Genomic DNA, 20,052 nt, shown 5'->3' on the forward strand with positions numbered 1-20,052 from the left:
TTGGGTTTCAATGACGCAATTTGGTTATGGTGATCGCAGGCTATAGCAAGTGCCTCTAAGTCTCTTTTCTGCCCCTCAGACCCCTGGCCAGTTTCGATCTGCTGGGTCACAGAAGCCTGGAGAAGGCCAAGTAGCTGAAGCTGGTAGCCAAGTTCACTGTGAGACGCAGGGGAAACAGGTCTAGGCTGCTGTGCTCTGCTTTCAGAGGTCAAATGGGACCATGTAAAAGTCAAGGTGAGCCCACCCTCTTCCCTGAAGACATTTAGGAATAAAGTAGCCTGTAGAGTTGATGAGGGGACTTCCCCTGTGTGGAAGCCTCCAGTGAGGAAGTGAAGAAGGAATTAGAATATCTAGGATTAGAATATCTCCCCTTTGCGACCCCTAACAAATGGACAAAACTAGAGAAGGAGCATCGTGAGAGAGTGGGGCTCCTCCTGATGGGAGAACGTTCCATCACTGCCCAAGTAGTCTTGCTAAAAGTTTTTGAACCTGAATCTAATTAAGCCTCTGGGTCCAACTACCAACTTATAAGAAAAGCAGAGAAGAAACATGTTTAATGACACTAGGAGGATGGAATCAACAAAATCCAGACTGTGGGAAACCCTACAGGACAAACAGCCCAGCTTCTTCAACAAATAAATTGCTAAGAAAAAAAGAGAGAGACAAAGGGGAATCCAATGAGTTATAAGTGACTTATCAACCAATTGTAACGTGTGAAATTAATGGAGCCTGAATCAAATAAACAAATTTTTAAAAATTGACATTTATGATGCAGTTGGAATTTGAACACTGGATATTTGAAGATAGTAATTCAATTTTTTTTAGTTGTGATAGTGGTCTTGTGATAATGGTATGTTGGAAAAAAATAGCCCTTGTCATTCTGAAATATTCACAGATAATATGTGTGGGGGGAATGTGGGCGGGGGTAGAGCTGAAACGAGCTTGGTCATGGGTAGATGATGATTGCAATGGGGTGTGTAGGGTTTCATTACACTCTTCTGCTATTTTTGTGTAGGCTTGAACTTTTCTGTAATAACTTATAAAGTCTTAAGAAGAATAAATCAGGGCCTTATCTGCATGGGGAGATTGGTTTGGGCGACAGCAGTGGAGAATGGAATCATGATGGGAGGGACCCCTTCTAACAACTCTGCAACCATGAAGGAGACTATCATTTATCAAAAGCCTATGAGCCCGGCACTGTGCTAAGCTCCCTCTTTGTATTATCTTATTTAATCTTCATAGCACCTCTATGAGACACGTACTATTGTTATCCTCACACATGAGGAAACTGAGGTTCAGAGAGGTTAAGAAAACTGCCTATAGTCACACAGCTAAATCCAGGACATAGACCCACGCTGGCTCCAGAACCTCCACTGAGGCTGGGATCTGACCTCGAGTTTTTGCTTCAATACCAGTGTTTTTTCTATCCTACCATCACCCACCCCTTAAAAAATAGAAATATCTTTATAGTTTTCCTGATATAAAAATGCAAATACTATAGAAATCACAAAGAAGGTAAAACTTTAAAAGATAAACTTGTTTTGTTTGAGAGAAGCTAGAACACACTTCAAAACAGAGCTCAAGGGCTTCCCTGGTGGCGCAGTGGTTGAGAGTCCGCCTCCCGATGCAGGGGACACGGGTTCGTGCCCCGGTCCGGGAAGATCCCACATGCCGCGGAGCGGCTGGGCCCGTGAGCCATGGCTGCTGAGCCTGAGCGTCCGGAGCCTGTGCTCCACAACGGGAGAGGCCACAGCAGTGAGAGGCCCGCGTACCGCAAAAAACAACAACAACAACAACAAAAACCAAAACCAGAGCTCAAGATTAAGGCCACGAGGGGGAGTCTTTCCACACAGAGGGAGTTGAGGGCAGTTGGTAGGGCCTGGGCTACGTTTGAAGAGTAGAGGAATTTTCACCATCTCTGTGTGCCAGAGAAATCCTCTTTCTCTGTAATACTGTTTTTTGTTTGTTTTTTGTTTTTGTTACCCCCCACCCGGTGCTATCTTATTTCCTTTTCAGCAAAGCAAGTGGCCTCCTTTGCCAAGGGGGAAACACAGGTGAGCCTGGCAGCTACCACCCAGGGCTGAGCTACTAGCATTGGCCCCAAATCACCTACCTCAGAAGCAAGCCCTGTATCCCAAGGACAAAACCCTTTCTTTGCCCATTTCTGTCTTGTAAAAATCGGTGAGATGGTGACTAAATGGTCTTATTATTTCTAGTGCCTGGAAGCTTAGCCTCTAGGTTCCTCCACCTAGCCTAGTAACAGATGCCTCCACCACTCGCGGGACAGGTGGCAATCCACTGGTGAAAGAACTCAGTGTATAGCCTTACAGACCACCTAACTTTTTCCAGATGTCCATTTCCTTTTTACCAATGGTGTTCTCAGTATTTCAGCTTAAAATATATGTAGAGGTTTACCCAAAACATGTACAACAATATTTAGAGTAACACCACTCATTACAGCCCAAATTGGAAACTGCCCCAGTGCCATCAATGGTACAATGGATCAACAAACTGTGTTATATACCTACAGTGGAATACTGTACAGTAAAGAAAATGAACTACAACCACACTCAACAACATGGGTTGATTTCACAAAGTTAAGCAAAAGGAGACAGACACAGAAGGAGACATACTGCATGATTTCATTTATATAAAATCAGAAACAGATGACACCCCTCTATGCTGTTAGAAGACAGGATAGTGGTGGGGACTTCCCTGGTGGTCCAGTGGTTAAGACTCGGCGCTTCCACTGCAGGGGGGCACGGGCTCGATCCCTGGTCAGGGAACTAAGATCCCACATGCCTCGAGGCGCAGCCAAAAATTAAAAAAAACAGAAGACAGGATAGTGGTTACCCTCGGAGAGAATGGTGACCGGGACGAGGGATGAGAGGCCTTGTGGGGTGCTGGCAAGGTTCTGTTTCATGATCAAGGTGCTGGTCCCAGTTTTGTTCGCTTGGAGAAAAATTCATCAAGCTGTGCATTAATGATCTGTTTTTGTATAATACTTCAATAAAAATTTCAAAAATATCTGCAGACCTAAAACAAAATTAGTTTTTCTCTAGTAATGCTGTTCAATTACACACGATGGCAGAGCTTGATTGACACAGTCCGCCAAGCAGGGGCTATCCAGCTGACAATGACCGACTTCACGAGAACTTGCCAGAACAGTAGCTATTCTATGGCACCTCTCCCGAAATCTCAGAACCTTACCTATATCTTCCTTGAGGTCAATTTCAGCTGTGGTTGGGTGGACGATGCCCTCCACTCTCATGGAGCCAATATGGCTGATGTCACTCTGGGTCAAGGACAGCTGCATTGGGAAGAGAAGATGCAGAGTGTGGGTGAGATCAAGGCCTATGGAAAATCTTCATGTTTTACTCACATCTGTTCATTCTCTCAATTGCTTGTGTCAACAGAAAGGGCTGTGCGTGGAGCGACCTTCTGACGTTTCCAAGGTGTGTGGTTTTCAACGGGCTCTTTTGAGCTCAGTGGATTTGATGTTCACCCTGAAGCTAGCAGCAAATCTGCCTCCCCTTTTGGGGGCAGGACCGGGACCTCCCCTCCTTTTCTTTTCCCTACAGCTTATGCCTTCGTTTCCCATCTGGGTGGCCTTGGTGTTCAATATCGTAATTCTCTGAGTAGCTCCTGCAAGAAGCTACTCGGTTCCCTGCATTCTCTCCAGAGCAGCACAGACCTGCGGGGGCAGGGATGTAAAGCCAACCACTTTTCTGGAGAGAAGTGAGGGGCTCTGGGATTCTGACCTCTACGTCTGGCCGCCTTGACTTTTGGGACCACCCTCTTGGGGCTACGCTTGTGAAATGCTGCCCCATGTGCCCATAGCTGAGCAGAATGGAAGCCATTTTCCATTGTCTCCCCATGTGAGCTAGAACTTCTTGCTCCCCTAGGTAAGGGAGAGAAAGCTAATCATCACGTAACCACAGATAGCCCCTAGAGTGGACATAAATTCCACCTCTTTGCTTCCCTGCTTTCATCAGTGATGAATTAGGAACCCGCCACGTTTATGCTCTTCTCAAAACGTGCTCTTCCCAATTGCTTCAACAGAGGTTCATACTACTGTCAGGCTGCAAACATTTGCTACCCGATATGATTGACTGACTGTTTCCGCGGGTATCATATTGCAGCCCCAGTTGACTTGGTAGATACATTGTCTGTTATGCTTATGGGAATGAATTATTTGCATGTCTGGCTGGGCTGCTGTTGTGCTGCTGAAGACTTTTCAAATGTATAACCCTGTTTGTTTTCTTTCTGCAGCCTAGAAAGGCAAGCAGACTGAATTATTAGCAAATAATTCATTTCTAACACCAGGGATATTCAGGGAACATATCTTTCTATTTTCCTTCTTTGATAAATTACATCACACCATGTAAAGCAGGCCTCCCAAAGCCTGGTTGAGAAAGTTAGCTATGGATTTTTTTTGGTGAGCAAGAGATATCTGGGGCATGGAGACCAGAAAGATCCACTGTGGGTACCTCTGGCTGACCAGTGTCAGCATGAACAATTCTCAGCACTAAAGAGCTTGTTTATCCTCACAATGCAGACATTGCCATAGCTCTTTAGTTTAAAAATGAATAATTCAAGACCAGAGTGAAAGTCATATTAGGGAAGGAAGGGATGAAGGAGGAGGCTTCATTGCTTGTAAACAGTAGGTTATAAAAATGCAATAGTGTTTTATGACAGTACATTACAATTCTCTTTATTACCTTCTGCCCTAGAACAAGGCTTTTAGAAGACAGGATGGTGAATCCATCCCCAGGCCCATCTTCAGAGGTGGAATTTGAAGTTCCTTCTTTATCGCTGTCCTTTGGTTTGGACTGTTGGTAGAAATCAGAAGGACAGATCAGAAATAATCCAGAAAAAGCCCAAAGTGGCTTTGAAGTCTTTCCCATGGTTACCACCAAGTTGGATATGAACGGAAGTGGTCAGAGGTTAGGTTCTGTTGTTTTCAACAGAGGGAAGCAAGGGACAGCAATATGGGGAAAACAGAAGGATACTGCAAAAATCAAGTGTATTAAGGGGTTCGCGTGTACCCATAGTCTTTGCTCAAACCTGGACACAGATATGTTATTCTTGTTCTTTTCAACGCCTACAGCTTCTGATAATAAGCCAAGTGGGGTCATTCATAGTGCACTGCTCAACTTCCCTTCTCTCCAGGATTCCCCTGGGGCACAGCGGCCGAGAAATGAACTCTTATACCATCTTTTTTGCCATCATGGAGGTCTGGGGAATGAAAAGTTGACAACCCCCAAAGCAGCACTGTCCAACAGAACTTCATTCCCTCATTCCCTTTGTGCTGCTCCGTGTTGTTGAGCGCGTGAAATGTGGCTGGTGCAACCAAGGCACTGAATTTGATTTCATTTTCAGTAATTTAAATTCAAATTTAAATAGCCACATGTGGCTAGCAGTTGCCGTACTGGGCAGCATATGAAAGTATTACTCCACAAATGGCACCTCTGAGCTATAGCTACTTATCCAAAACACCTGAAATGCCATTGGCTGAACTCAGGCGACTCTCTGTGGGAAGCTAAAGGTGTGTCAGTATGTCACATGGGGAGAGGTGGAAAGTAGAGTTCCAGATCAGCTCTCTCACTTGAGATTTTGGTGAGGTCAGTGGAGGGGATCTGGAAACATGAAAACCACCCATGTGTGGGGTTTGGAAAACTCTAGTAGACCCTGCATGATGATCTGAGCTCGTCTCAAAGGCCCTTTATTCTTTTTCACACACATTCCTATCATTTTCTCCCAGCACCAAGCTGAGGTGGGTCCCCAGTCCTTCGGGGATGCTGGCCACGCCCTTCTCTTTGGATGGTTCAACTTTCCTCCCGTTCTGTGAGAGTCCGGAGCTCACAGACACCACTGGGCTCACCTTTTTGGACGTCCGTGGTTTGGCAGCCTTCGATTTCTTGCCCCCTTTCTTGCCCGACGTGGCCTTCCTTCCTCTTTTCTCTGGGGGAGGGGAGAGGATAGTTTCTGACTTGCCTTTGGTCCCTCGTTTTTTGGCCAGCAGTTCAGGGTGAATTCTGGGCAGGACGCCTCCGCTGGCGATGGTCACTCCTTTGAGCAGCTGAAGAGAGAGAGAGAAGGCGTGAGCTCAGACAGCAAAGAGCTCGTTGGTTCTGGATTTAATACGGTTCTAACTGTTGGCAAAACAAGTGTTAAATCTGGTCTCTGCTTTCCAAAGAAACTGCATAATACACAATTTAACTGGTTGTCCCTGCCTCATGGGTACGGCTTATCTCTGTAGGTAACAAGGCATCCCGAGATCTTGTACAGAAAGCAAAACAAGCAAAGCAAAATGAAAGCGTATAGAGGTTGAAATCAGGGAGGTTGCCCAGAGCTTGGAGATTCCAGACATAACCGAGGATAAAGAGCTTCAGACGTGGGAGCACAGCTTGACAAAATGAGGTTCAAAGGTTAATGCAAGGGCTAGACCCAGTTAACAACAGACCTCACTCCTTTTGTGTGTGTGTGTGTGTTACGCGGGCCTCTCACTGTTGTGGCCTCTCCCGTTGCGGAGCACAGGCTCCGGACGCGCAGGCTCAGCGGCCATGACTCACGGGCCTAGCCACTCCGCGGCATTGTGGGATCTTCCCGGACCGGGGCACGAACCCGCGTTCCCTGCATCGGCAGGCGGACTCTCAACCACTGTGCCACCAGGGAAGCCCGACCCCACTCCTTTGATCATGCATTCCATCAGTAAAATATGTTTGACCACACACCTCCCAACTGATATGTGTTTACTTTAACTAATCAACATGAACTACCACACTAATACATTCCGCACATTTTATAGCAGCGCTACTCCAAATGTGGTCTGCAACCAAGGCTGGTCCACAAGCTATTAGTTACCTGTCTGTGACAAAGAGAGTACAGAAATCATGAGGAAGAGTCTAGTAAGTTGACAGAATTTTTGTATACCTATTGGATCTAGTAACAAAAAATTGTAGCTGGTAGTTTGTTTTTTAATTTTTCTAGTAATTATTTTTTATTGTATTTTTGGAAATTATCAGCCCGTGTTGGATTGGAAATAAGAACTGATTCTTAACCACAGACAGTTAACATTATAAAATACACATAAATTAAAATTCTCATACTGTTTACCTGCTACCTTGCACATCTTTGGCGGGGGACATGGGGGTGGGAATTCACTCGATTTTGGAGTCAGCTCTAAAATATAAAGCGTTAGTTTTGATATATGAAGAAGGACGCTTCTGCCCTCATCAGAATAAATCGTCAACAAAGTTTGGGGGAAGAAACTGTACAGAGAATAACATATGTGCACTGCACTTCCCTCGGCAACACACAGAGCTTGCTTTTAAAGAGGAAAAGAAATTCTGGCAAGTCTCATAATATATAATGGGATCTATTCCAGAGATAATTTTATTTTGAATCTAAATAATATGGCTAGCAGAATTTGTTCTTCTCCCGTATGATCTGACTCTTTTAGTGTAAATGTGACTGGGTACTGTAGCAGAAAGGATTTCTAGCCAGCCAGGTCCACATGCAGTAGTGCGTTTGGCAAACCCAAGCCGTGGCTGGTGTCAATGCTTCAGACGTACCTGATTGAGTTCCTCGTCATTGGCAACTGCCAGCAGGATGTGTCTTGGGGCTATCCGGGCCTTCTTGTTGTCCCTCGCTGCATTCCCAGCCAATTCTAGAATTTCCGCTGAAATTTCAAGCGAGGGTTAATAGGCAATCATAGAATGGGGTCTGAGTTTTCCAAAGCGTTCCTTTGGAAATGGCCTTGGAGTTAGATCACTTTTATTTATTTGTGATTTTTATGTCTGGGCCTGGAAAGAAATCCAGAAAACTGAAAAGAACTCAAGTCACAGACAAGTAAGATATTTTAGCAAGACCTGATATACGATCCTGTGGACAAAGCCTTCTAGTTGTCCCTTGACATTAATTCTCCCCCATCTTCCTTAGTAGATGGACCTCTGATTTTTTGCAGAGCCCCAAATCACAGGAATGAAGACAGTATTTCCCAACCACCCTTTTTGTTAGGTGTGATAGTGTGACTAAGTTCTGACCGATGAAAAGCAAGCAGTTGTGTTGTATGGTACTTCTGGGAAGTACCCATTAATAAAGGGACAGTGCCTTTCTTCCCTTTTTACTGGCAGACTGAGGACATGATGGCTGGAATTTGAGCAGCCATCTTTGACCAAGGGTAAGAAGTTGTGGATGATAGAGCAATAAGATAAGAACCAGAATCTCTTAGGACTGTGGAGCCTCCTTACCAACCTGGACTGTCTTCTATAGACGTCTTTTGTATGAGAGAAAAAGAAACTCTTGTTTAAGCCACTGTCGGCAGAAGTTAATCCTGACCAAAACAGAACCCTAACATTGAAGCCGAGTTTCTTTCAGTGTGCAGCCATCTCTGAGGAGAGCTGAGACCCCTTTCAGAATCTCCTTTTCCTCTTCACTTGATGCCCCTTGTCCCTCTCGTCCTAAAGGAAAGTGGATAGGAAGAACTGATTTATACTAAGGGGTGAGGTACCACTTAACCTGAAAAGTGAATTCTATTTCACATACTATCAGTTTTTGAGTCAAAAAAACAAAACAAAACTATGGAGTTGGTTTATATCCCTGAATGCTTTCCCTTTCCTCCTTTATTTTTTCTTTCTTTCTCAATTTTGGAAGGATGCTCTGCTAAATCAAATTTGTCTGCCTTCAAGAGCATGAATGAGCCTTTAAAGAAAAATTCTTCCCCTAGAAAGAGTTCTTTCCCTAAAGAAAGAGGCAACGTGCCAGTGTGTTATATGTGGGTGGAAAATTGTATGTGCATGTGTGCATGAATGTGTTGTGTGTATGTATGTGCATACGTGTGTGTGTTGGGGGGATTTGCTGGTACAATGGCATAGATACTAAACCCTAAAATTAATAGGCAATTCTGCATGAATTTTTGCAGTCAACCTAATTTCAAATAAAACACCACATGCAATTGCCATCGTTCGTAAAATCTATGGCAATAAAATAAAAACTTGGCATAAGTATGCCATATTAACTAAGCAAATGTGATTAACAAAAAATTAGAATAAAATAAGCATTAGAGTTAAATATTTATATGGCATTTCCATAATGAAAAGCACTAAATCACTGCAAATTCATTCTCACAACATCTTTTTTGGGTTATTAAGCAAGGAATATTGTGTTTACCAACAATTCATTTACACGGCACTGCATTTTCTGAATCAAAGATTGGGGCACTGCAGTTTGAGAAATATGAGCAGGCTTCTTGGGACTGGAGGACACAGTATTTGAAATTAATGCCATATTAGATGCCTGGTTTGCTGCCTTCAGATTTCTGCCCAGCTTTTCTTTCGTTTAAAAAGGGTACCCCGGCTTCCCTGGTGGCGCAGTGGTTGAGAGTCCGCCTGCCGATGCAGGGGACACGGGTTCGTGCCCCGCTCCGGGAGGATCCCACATGCCGCGGAGCGGCTGGGCCCGTGAGCCATGGCCGCTGAGCCTGCGCGTCCGGAGCCTGTGCTCCGCAACGGGAGGGGCCACAACAGTGAGAGGCCCGCGTTAAAAAAAAAAAAAAAAAAGGGTACCCATCAAAAAGGGGTGTATTTATAGTCTTCACAAACAGGCTTGCTTTATGGCTCTAGGTTAAAATGTACAGCACCCCACTGAGCACAATAAAAGGACTTTCCTGCACCTGCTGCTCCTAGGGGCCCACACCTGGGAGGAAGGAGCACTCTGCTCAGCCCTTTTTCCAGATGGGTGGAAAGGGGGTCAAGGAGCCTCCGAGTTTTAAGCTTCTGAGAAGTTGAATTTCATTTAGCATCTTGGACCATCACTGTCCTCCCTCTGTCTCCTGCATTTAGAGGAAGCAGTTAAGCATCCTCTTGGGGTTCATCAAATTAACTGTCAGCAAGGCTAACAGGAAGCCCTACACGTTCCCAGCCTTCAGGAAGCCCCTGAAGGTCAGGTTATTTTCAGCTTGACAGCCAGATGCACAGACACTGGATTCTCAGACGGAGAATCTGTCATCGAATGCCGCCACGGGAAGAGGCTAAAGGCAGCGATTCGTCAGGCAGCACAATGCAGGCACACAGGTGAGGCTCTGCCCGAGTGCAGCTGGGCTCTCGTACTAACTCTTCCGAAATAATTTATAAGAAAGAAAACCTTGATCGTGTGCTCAAGTGCAAAAACAGAGGTAGAACTTTTTTTATTTAAAGAGAAAAAAACTTAAGAATACATAGCAGGAAATCTAGACCAAGGAGTTCTTTTCTCTGTTGGATGTTTAGTCTGAACATTCCTTGGGCCAGACTCCACCATTTAAATGTTTGAAATAACATTAATCATTATTAATATTTTCAAATGTTATGACAAATATATTCACACGAACTATAAAAGTTTGCTACATTCTTGAGTGATTTTATTGATTTTGGGAACACAAGTATCCTTGTGTGTCAACTGGCAATCAATAGGAAAACTGAATTTAATGTCACACATTTGTTTCACTGCAAATTTTGTTGGAAGACCATAATTTGTTAAGTGGTGGAGATTTCCACGGAGGTCTGGAGACTTCTACAGCAAACCTCTCACTTCTCGCAAGTCACACTTCCAGCAATAGTAACCATCTGGGATACAGCTGAGTATCTGATAGTAAAAGGAATGATTTCTGTAGCCAAAAAGGAGGTTGGAAAGCTCATCATGCACATTATTTTGGAAGAGCTCGTGTCCGCTCATTTTGGATACAATCTAAACCAACACTGGATAGCCCAGCCCACAGGAGATGGGAAATACCACAGCAAGTGTAGGCTTGGGACAGAACACATGCATGACTGTCTCCTTCCCTGGCCTCTGCTCGCTTGTCCACCTGCCCACTAGGTGGCGGTGTCTCTGGGCTTCGACTGGGCGCTCTGCTCTGCATCAGGCCGTGCAGTCTTCTGGGGAAACGCCATCCACTCACAGCTCCTGCTTCCACCTTCCTTCCCATGTCACCACATCTGCACTTCCAGCCCTGCCATGATGCCACCTGCGCGTGCCACAGGTAAATCAAGCTCACCACATCCCCAAATCCAAATCATTCCTCGAAACAGGCTCCTCCCATCACCCTTGGGACTGGCAGCTCCATCCACAGACAGACCTGGGAGTCATTCCCTCTCCCTCCCCCCTCCCTCTCCTTCTCCCTCTCTTTTCCCAGCCTCATGAATCTTACATAACTTCGCCCCTCTTCTCCAAGCTTATTGCCATTACCCGAGCTAAGGCTGTCTTCTTTTCTTTCTTTTTTTTTTTTTTTTTTGGTAAGCGGGCCTCTCACTGTTGTGGCCTCTCCCGTTGCGGAGCACAGGCTCCGGACAGCGCAGGCTCAGCGGCCACGGCTCACGGGCCCAGCCGCTCCGCGGCATGTGGGATCTTCCCGGACCGGGGAACGAACCCTCGTCCCCTGCATCGGCAGGCGGACTCTCAACCACTGCACCACCAGGGAAGCCCTGGCTGTCTTCTTTTCCAGCCCAGATAATCGTAGTGGTTTTCCTGCCCCCAGTTTTGTCTTCCTCCAGATCCATGCCAACAAGGCCACCACTGGCCCAGGGCACCTTTGTGCAAATTAGAAAAAGATGCCCCTTCCTCAAGACACCTGACTTCCCTAATTTTGTTAGAACAAGAACCTTTACTGCCATCTGCTGGAAATGCTCATAATTAGTCACAGTTCTTTGAGGTCTATGATGTGAATGATACTCCCTTCAATGTATGTCCTTGTGCAGTGTACAACCTGCACAACCACACATGTAGTCCTGGCTGCCAAAGTGATCTTTTCAAAACACAAATGTAAAAACTGAAAAATCATTATATTAAAAAAATGCTTGGTGTTAAATGGATAGACCCAATTGTCTGGAAATGATAGGTTTCTTTGTTACATAATGATTTCATGAAGTGCCCTGAAATTAATGCTGTTTTAAGGCCTATTTGTCCTATCAATTAAAAATATATTACAGAACATTTTCTCACCATAAAACGATTATAAATTACTCATTCTCAATATCTTACATTTATATTATATCTATTGCTAATGAATACAAAATTCTTTTCCAGGGCTTCCCTGGTGGCACAAGTGGTTGAGAGTCCGCCTGCCGATGCAGGGGACACGGGTTCATGCCCCAGTCCGGGAAGATCCCACATGCCGCGGAGCGGCTAGGCCCGTGAGCCGTGGCCACTGAGCCTGTGCGTCCGGAGCCTGTGCTCCGCAATGGGAGAGGCCACAACAGTGAGAGGCCCGCATACCACCAAAAAAAAAAAAAAAAAAAAATTCTTTTCCAGAGTCTGGGGCTTGCTTTTTCAGTCCATTTTTTCCTCACTTACATTGGAGATGTAAACTGGGCCAGCATTTACAGATTGATAAACTGAAGTATGAATGTGATGTCCATTCTGGGAGGCTGGTGGATGTCTCAGGTGGAAGGGACCTTCTAGATGAGCAGTCCAGCATGCATTCGTTGCCGGAGTGTGCAATCTCCCCCAACAGGTTGGGGCCAGAAATGCCATATGGCTATAACATCATGAGATGTGTGAACCTAGGGTTGGTCAGGCAGCCAGGCCAGAGAAATCAGGTAAGGCTGACTGCTATTTCTCCCCAAGTTCCTGAAAATTCGTGCAACTTTCTTTTTGGCTAAGTAGCACCCAACCTTTTCTTTCTTCCTTCCTTCCTTCCTTCTTCCCTCCCTCCCTTCCTTCCTTTCTTTCTGCATTTCATGTAGATTTTATTTTTGTATTTATAAAATCTTTACATTTTTAATAGATTTTATTAAATTTGGGGATCTGCTCTAGGAAGAATTAAAATGGGCTTTAAAATATGGATAATTTCTTCGTATAGTTTTACTTAATAGAAAGTAAGAATGGTTCATGAATTTCAAACATTTGTAAAATATGACTTTGCATTTTTACATGCTATTTTTAAAACTCTTTCTTTTTTTTTAGAAATTTTATATTGAAGTATAGTTGATTTACAATGTTGTGTTAATTACTGTTGTACAGCAAAGTGACTCAGTTATATATGTGTGTGTGTGTGTGTGTGTGTGTGTGTGTGTGTGTGTGTGTGTGTGTGTATATATATACATTCTTTTTATATTCTTTTCCATTATGGCTTTTCACAGGATATTGAATATAGTTCCCTGTGCTGTACAGTAGGACCTTGTTGTTTATGCATTCTATATATACCAGTTTGCATCTGCTAATCCCAACCTCCCGCTCCATCCCTCTCCTACCCCCATCCCCCTTGGCAACCACCAGTCTATTCTATATGTCCCTGATTGTGTTTCTGTTTCATAGATAGGTTCATTTGTGTCATATTTTAGATTCCACATATTAGCAATATCATATGATATTTGTCTTTCTCTGTCTGACTTACTTCACTTAGTATGATAATCTCTAGTTTCATCCATGTTACTGCAGATGGCATTATCTTGTTCTTTTTTATGGCTGAGTAACATTCCATTGTATATATGTACCACATCTTCTTTATCCATTCATCTGTCAATGGATATTTAGGTTGTTTCTATGTGTTGGCACCCAGCTTTTTCTTACTTGGCTATTCCTGTGACCCCAGGTCCCCTCTCGGAGGCAGTGAGTGGGAGAGGGGAACTTCAGAGACCATAGACATGAATCTGAGAGGAGAAGTAAATTGGTCTCCCCCCTTATCCCACCCATTACTGAGCAGAGCTGATTCTCCCCTCCAGACAGCTCCCACATGTGCCCATTTCTTCTCATCGTCTCCACTGAGAACCCCTAGTCCTGGCCCCTGTCAATTCTCCAAAGTGACTTTAAAACAGCCCCCACTGGTTTCCTGGACTCTGATCTTGCTTCCCACCAACTGTTCTCCACCTAAAGCCCACGTGAGGCCCCCAGAATGCCACCTCCTCCCTTCGATGCCTCCCCTGGCGTGTGTGTGCAAAATGTGCACACTCTCATGTGGCCCTCAAGGACCTGTCCCCCTGCTCCCCTTCTCGTCTCGCACCCTTCCCATTTCCCAGCTCTGTTCCAGGTACACAGAAATACCTCCAGTTTCTGGAAGGGGCCACACACTTCCTCTAAACTTTAGATCTTCACCCTTGTTTCTCCCCAAACTGATAATCAACCCATCTGAATCTAGCCAACTCCTACCAATTGCCCACCCTGGCTGCCCATCAGAATCTTTTGGGGAAGCTTTAAAAAAATCCTGATACCCGGAAGTATCCCAGAATCTCTGGGGTAAGACCCAGGTATCAGGATTTTAAATCAATCAATATATTAAAAAGCAGGATTGAGAACCTGGTTAGGTCTTTTTGTCTTTTTTTAAAATTTATTTTATTTTTATTTACTATTTTTGGCTGTGTTGGGTCTTTGTTGCTGCGCGTGGGCTTTCTCTACTTGCGGTGAGCGGGGGCTACTCTTCATTGTGGTGTGTGGGCTTCTCATTGCGGTGGCTTCTCTTGTTGTGGAGCATGGGCTCTAGAGCACAGGCTTCAGTAGATGCAGTGCGTGGGCTCAGTAGTTGTGGCTCATGGGCTCTACCGGGCAGACTCAGTAGTTGTGGCACATGGGCTTAGTTGCTCCACGGCATGTGGAATCTTCCTGGACCAGGGCTTCAACCCGTGTCCCCTGCATTGGCAGGTGGATTCTTAACCACTGCGCCACCAGGGAAGCCCTGGTTAGGTCTTTTGTTTTTAAACTTTGGTTTCCAAGTTTTCTTTTTTTTTTTTTTCGGTATGTGGGCCTCTCACTGTGTGGCCTCTCCCGTTGCGGAGCACAGGCTCCGGACGCGCAGGCTCAGCGGCCATGGCTCACGGGCCCAGCCACTCCGCGGCATGTGGGATCTCCCCGGACCAGGGCACGAACCCGCGTCCCCTGCATCGGCAAGCAGACTCTCAACCACTGCGCCACCAGGGAAGCCTCAGTTTCCAATTTTTAAAATTATTTATTTTTGGCCATGTCGGGTCTTAGTTGTGGCACCCGGGATGTTTCGATACAGCGTGCGGGCTCTTCGTTTTGGTGCGTGGGCTTCAGAGCGCGTGGGTTCTGTAGTTGCGGCATGCAGGCTCTCTAGTTGTGGCCCATGGGCTTAGTTGCCCCATGGCATGTGGGATCTTAGTTCCCTGACCAGGGATCGAACCTGAGTCCCCTGCATTGGAAGGCAGATTCTTAGCCACTGGACCACCAGGGAAGTCCTCCTGGCTAGGTCTTTTTTATTTTTATTTTTATTATTTATTTATTTATTTTTAACATCTTTATTGGAGTATAATTGCTTTACACCCCTGGTTAGGTCTTAACAGCCCTTGCTTTATATTAGGCAGCCTCCCTCTGCTTCCCAAAGCTCCTCTGGCTTCCCTGTCCACATGAATGTCATCTTATTGTGTTGTTTTTAATGCTAGTCAACTCTGCTAGAATGTAAACCCACGGAAGGCAGGACCACATCTGTCTGTTTTCCATTGTATCTTTAAGGCCTGATGCAAAGGAGAAACTCAGTCAATATTGTTGTCGTGAATGTTAAAGGTCATTTCAAGGGTGACAGGAGACTTTCACACTTTGAACTCTCTTCCCTAAACAAAATCAATTCATGCCCCCTTCCAAAACAAAACAAAACAACTAACAAAAATCCCCTTTTTACTTACTCAGCAATGGCCTGCAATAACGATTCATTCCTTTGGCTTAAACTCCTTGTCTCATTAAAATGCAATACAGCCCCCAAATATACCACCTTGGCAGAGTTACTCATTACACTTTGCCCTGAATGATTTCATCAGCTCTTAATAGAAGAGAGAGGAGAAGAATTACCATTTACTGAGTGCATCCTATGCACTAGACATTTTGCATACATTGGCTCATTAATGGAATTAAATGAGATTAGCTCTGGAAACACCCAAAGCTCAGAGAGGTTAAGGAAATTAGCCCAAGGTAACAGAGCTGGTAAACTGATAAATCAGATTTAAGCTGACATCGAAGCCCCTACTGTCAACTCCAGCCTGACTTTGGAGGGGAGAAAAAAGCACAAAAGGAAGGGAAGGAAAGGACACTGGGAAGACAGTTCTGGGCCTCAGAACACCCGCTTCATCTTCTCCATTTGACCCAGGACGGTGCTGGAGGCTGGGACTGGCCCTGGGGAAGGAGTGTTATTGGCAACAGCATCCTTCCAGGTGCTCCTCCTCTCTTGTCTCACACTTCATGTCCAACCGTCAGCAGATCCTGTTGACTTAGCCTTCAAGATATCTCAGTACTCTGACCACTCCTCGGACGCTCCACTGCCTCCTCCCCAACCTCACGTCTCTCACCTGGATCTCTGCAACCGCCTTCCTGCTGCTTTCCCTGACCCTGCCTTGTACCCCTCTCCCCACAGGCAGGGTCTTGCACATCTGCTCAAAACCCTCCAGAGCTCCCGTGACAAGCTCTGCTGCGCCCACCAGCCACTCTCCCTCAGGCCTCATTTACAGTCCAAGTTCCCTCCCTCAGCCCCAGCCCTCTGTCCCCATTGCTGCTCCTTGGACACCCCCAGCACCTGCTTCCCTCTGTCCCGAGGGCCCCCCCAGACACCCACATGCCCACTCACTGGCCTCCTTCAAATACCAGCCCCTCAGTGGGGGCCTCCCCTCAGCTCCCCACTTCCTGGAGTTAGCCCAAGCCTAACTTCTTTCCTGCTTTATTCATCCCCGAGCACTTAACACCATCTGCTGGACCACATACACTTCACTCATTTGTTTGCTGTTTCTCCCTTCAGAATGCATTCTGCTTGAAGGCAGGGACTCCTGTCTGTCTTGGTCTCTGCTGTATCCTCAGCACCTAGAACAACACCTGGCACATAGTAGGTGTTCAATAAATGTTTGTTGAGTGAATGAAAGACTATGAGAAAATGGGTGACATTCTACTTTGAGAGACACTATCGATCTTTACGGATGTGCTGGCTCGAAGTCCAGAGTGTGACATTCAGGCTATAGTATGCATTGCTATGAGGTCTGGTGGCTCTAATTGAAGATAAATGAAAAATCATATAAATGGCCCAATGCTATTAGCAGGGAAGAGTCTAAGGACTTACTGTGTGCACTGACAGGTAGATGCTCGACAAATATTTGTTGAATGAATGAAAAGGAAAACATACGCTTTTTCATCAAACACTCTGAACCAAAGAACAGAGTCACCAGTGAACAAAATTTGAAAAGGCTAAATTTTGTTGTATTGTATTATGCACAGTTTAGACTTTTGCCAAGTGGAGGCACAGGAACTACTAACTTATTTTGATTATACAAACATTATAATGGGGCAGTGTAGTGAAGCAGAAAGTGTACAGCTTAGGGTTGAAGGACATCAGGGTATCCTGGCTCCCCACTTGGAGGCTGTGGAATCTCTGGGTTACTCAGGGTCTTCCAGTATCAGTAGGTGGTATAGATCTAAAGGTTGTTTTAAAGCTTCAGTCACTGTTTTCAAAGTCCCTCCTCTCCCTCCAAGCCAGGAGACTTTTTTCCATCAGATTCCTGGGTTTAAAATGCAGCCAGGAATCTGCATTTTAAAAAAGCATTCCCCAGGCCTTTAGACCTGCTGCTAAAAGACTGGCTAAAATGCTCCTCTGAGTGGTCTCTGGACCAGCAGCATAGCATCACATCACAGCAATGTGTTAGAAATGCAGAGTCTCAGGTCCTACCCTTGACCTTGTCAACAAGATCCCTGGAGTGATCCCCACTTTGAAAAGCACTGCTCTATCACACTTGATTGGTTTGACTTTCAGAGCCCTCCAGTCCTTCTCTCCAACCTCCAGAGCAACAAAAAAAAGCTAAATGTAAAGTTACTCAAATAGGTAAAGAACACACACAACAAAAATGTCATCTTTCAGTAGAAAAAATAATTTTAACAACCAACATGGGAAACTCTTTCCTATGTATTTGTAGACAGAGAACCACCTCTGTAAAGGAGAGTAAAATTAAAACGTTGTCGGCTTCATGGAACCAACTGAAGATGCTTTCAATGCTGGGCTCAACATTATTTATGGACATTGAGTCCTAGGTTCAATACAGTAGGACAGCTGAGGTTTAGTGAGGACCATCAAGTAAAAGTGAAGACTCACGTTACAAAATGAATAGCAAGACCCTATCTTCCCCATAGTTTGTCTTTTGTGGGAACCTAGAAATTTACGTATTACATTTGTCTACAGCAAGACACACCTTTCTTGAGGCTGGTCTAGCAAAGACACTTTATTGTGGATTCTCTTCCTTCCATGCTGATCCTCTGCCCTTATGTGCTCTTCCCTCCCCTAAAGCCTGCAGGAGTTGGTTTTAGCCAAGCAGGCAAACTGAAACCCCATTACCGCGTACAGCGACCTTGAGACAGCCACAGGCGAATCAAGGCTTCCCTGCCCAGCCTGTGTGCAGGGGCCGAGGGGAAGGTGGGATCTGGGAATGGGTTACCTGCCCTGCGTGTTCTCGTTACCTGCCAGGTATTCGATGACCGCGGCCATGTAGACGGGAGCACCCACGCTGATCCGGTACTTGAACGTCCCTTTCTTCAGGTACCGCATCAGCCTCCCCACCGGGAAGATGACCCCGGCCCTGGCTGAACGCGACAGCTTGGACATTTTCTTCTTCCCGCTCCGGCCCGACATCTTGCCTTAGTTTTGCTCTCAGCTTGCTTGACACGGTGGCCTCCCGGCACTAACTCAATGCTGGAAAGGAAAGGTGGCAGGGTAAGGAAGGGTGACTGGCCTACAGCTTGGGAACCGTGCTGTGGCCACAGAGCTCGTGTGACATGCCTGATAGCCCCGGGGAGGCAGCTCAGACCTGGCTGCCACCGCAGGGTGCTGCAGATGGGGAGCTGGGGGTCGGCAGGCCAACCCATGAACAGCTCCCCACCCCACCCATCCAGCCCAGCCTCTGTAGGAGAGGCCAGAGAGAGAGGCCATGGTCCTGTGGTCAGCCTCCAAAGAGGTCCACTTCAACATCCCCAGAACCTGTGAATATGCTACTTACATGGCAGAAGAGACTTTGGAGATGTGATTAAGCTAAGGATGCTCCGGTGGGGAAGATTATCCTGGATTATCTGGGTGGGCCTAATGTAATTGCAAGGGTCCTTATAAGATGGAGGGAGGAGATGAGAGTAAGTGACAGGATGACAGCAGGAAATGGATTCTCCCCTCTTAGCCTCCGGAAGGAACCAGCCCTGCTGACACCTTCACTTTAGCCCATTGAAAATGATTTTGGACTTCTGACCTCCAGAACTGTAAGAGAATAAATGTGTATTGTTTTCAGCCACTTAATTTGGGGGATAACTTGTTACAGCAGCAACAAGGAAACTAATATGGTTCCTCTTTGCCCTGATTTGCTTCTGCCTCTTTTAATAAATAGTACAAAGTTAATACGGCCATGGCTATCATAATGGTTACCTTTGACCCACAACTCAGAGCTGATGTACACTTCTCTGATGGAAGCACTTTTCTAAATTCCCTAATAACGTAGTATTCTTGTTTTTCTTTAAATTTTTATTGGAGTAGAGTTGATTTACAATGTTGTGTTACTTTCAGGTGTACAGCAAAGTGAATCAGTTATACATATACATATATCCACTCGTTTTTTGATTTTTTTCCCATATAGGCCATTGCAGAGTATTGAGTAGAGTTCCCTGTGCTATACAGTAGGTCCTTATTAGTTATCTATTATATATATAGTAGTGCATATATGTCAATCCCAATCTTTCAATTTATCCCTTCCCCCTGTAGCATTCTTAAAAACAGAAACATGCCAGAAGAGGCAGTTTTATTGACTATGCTAATGTAGAGTAACACAGAAAATTAAAAGCCATAATGCAACCCAAGCTTTTGCTCCTTAGAATGGGGAATCCAGGTTGATTTTGGGGAGAAACTTCAGAATCAGCACGAAGAGGTGACTTCAGTACAGTGCACCAAGAGACACGTATATGATTCTGTGTTATTTTAGGAAGCTATCTTTTGTGCAAAGATAAAATAATTATATACTTCTGAAAAAGCCTTTGTAAGGCTAAAACTAATTCAGAGAATTGTAATAGAGCTAAACCTGTTGGTGGAGGGAGTACTGTAACCAAAAAAGGAACATAAGCCAGAAT

The 20,052-nt window shown here is 45.3% G+C and overlaps 1 protein-coding gene across 1 annotated transcript in view; it reads right to left on the reverse strand.

Annotated features, from left to right (window-relative positions):
* MACROH2A2 (macroH2A.2 histone) overlaps positions 1 to 20,052 on the reverse strand; it is a 54,369-nt gene that overhangs the window by 16,310 nt on the left and 18,007 nt on the right. The window contains exons 2-6 of the mRNA XM_081241587.1: positions 18,409 to 18,640; positions 7,578 to 7,684; positions 5,885 to 6,082; positions 4,722 to 4,832; positions 3,206 to 3,310 (exon numbers count right to left, since the gene is read on the reverse strand). Of these exons, the coding sequence (XP_081097713.1) occupies positions 3,206 to 3,310; positions 4,722 to 4,832; positions 5,885 to 6,082; positions 7,578 to 7,684; positions 18,409 to 18,580 (693 nt within the window). The 5' untranslated portion in view covers positions 18,581 to 18,640. The remainder of the gene's footprint in view (positions 1 to 3,205; positions 3,311 to 4,721; positions 4,833 to 5,884; positions 6,083 to 7,577; positions 7,685 to 18,408; positions 18,641 to 20,052) is intronic.

Source organism: Mesoplodon bidens, assembly GCF_964165515.1.
Source record: "Mesoplodon bidens genome assembly, chromosome: 1".
Lineage (NCBI taxonomy): Eukaryota > Metazoa > Chordata > Mammalia > Artiodactyla > Ziphiidae > Mesoplodon > Mesoplodon bidens.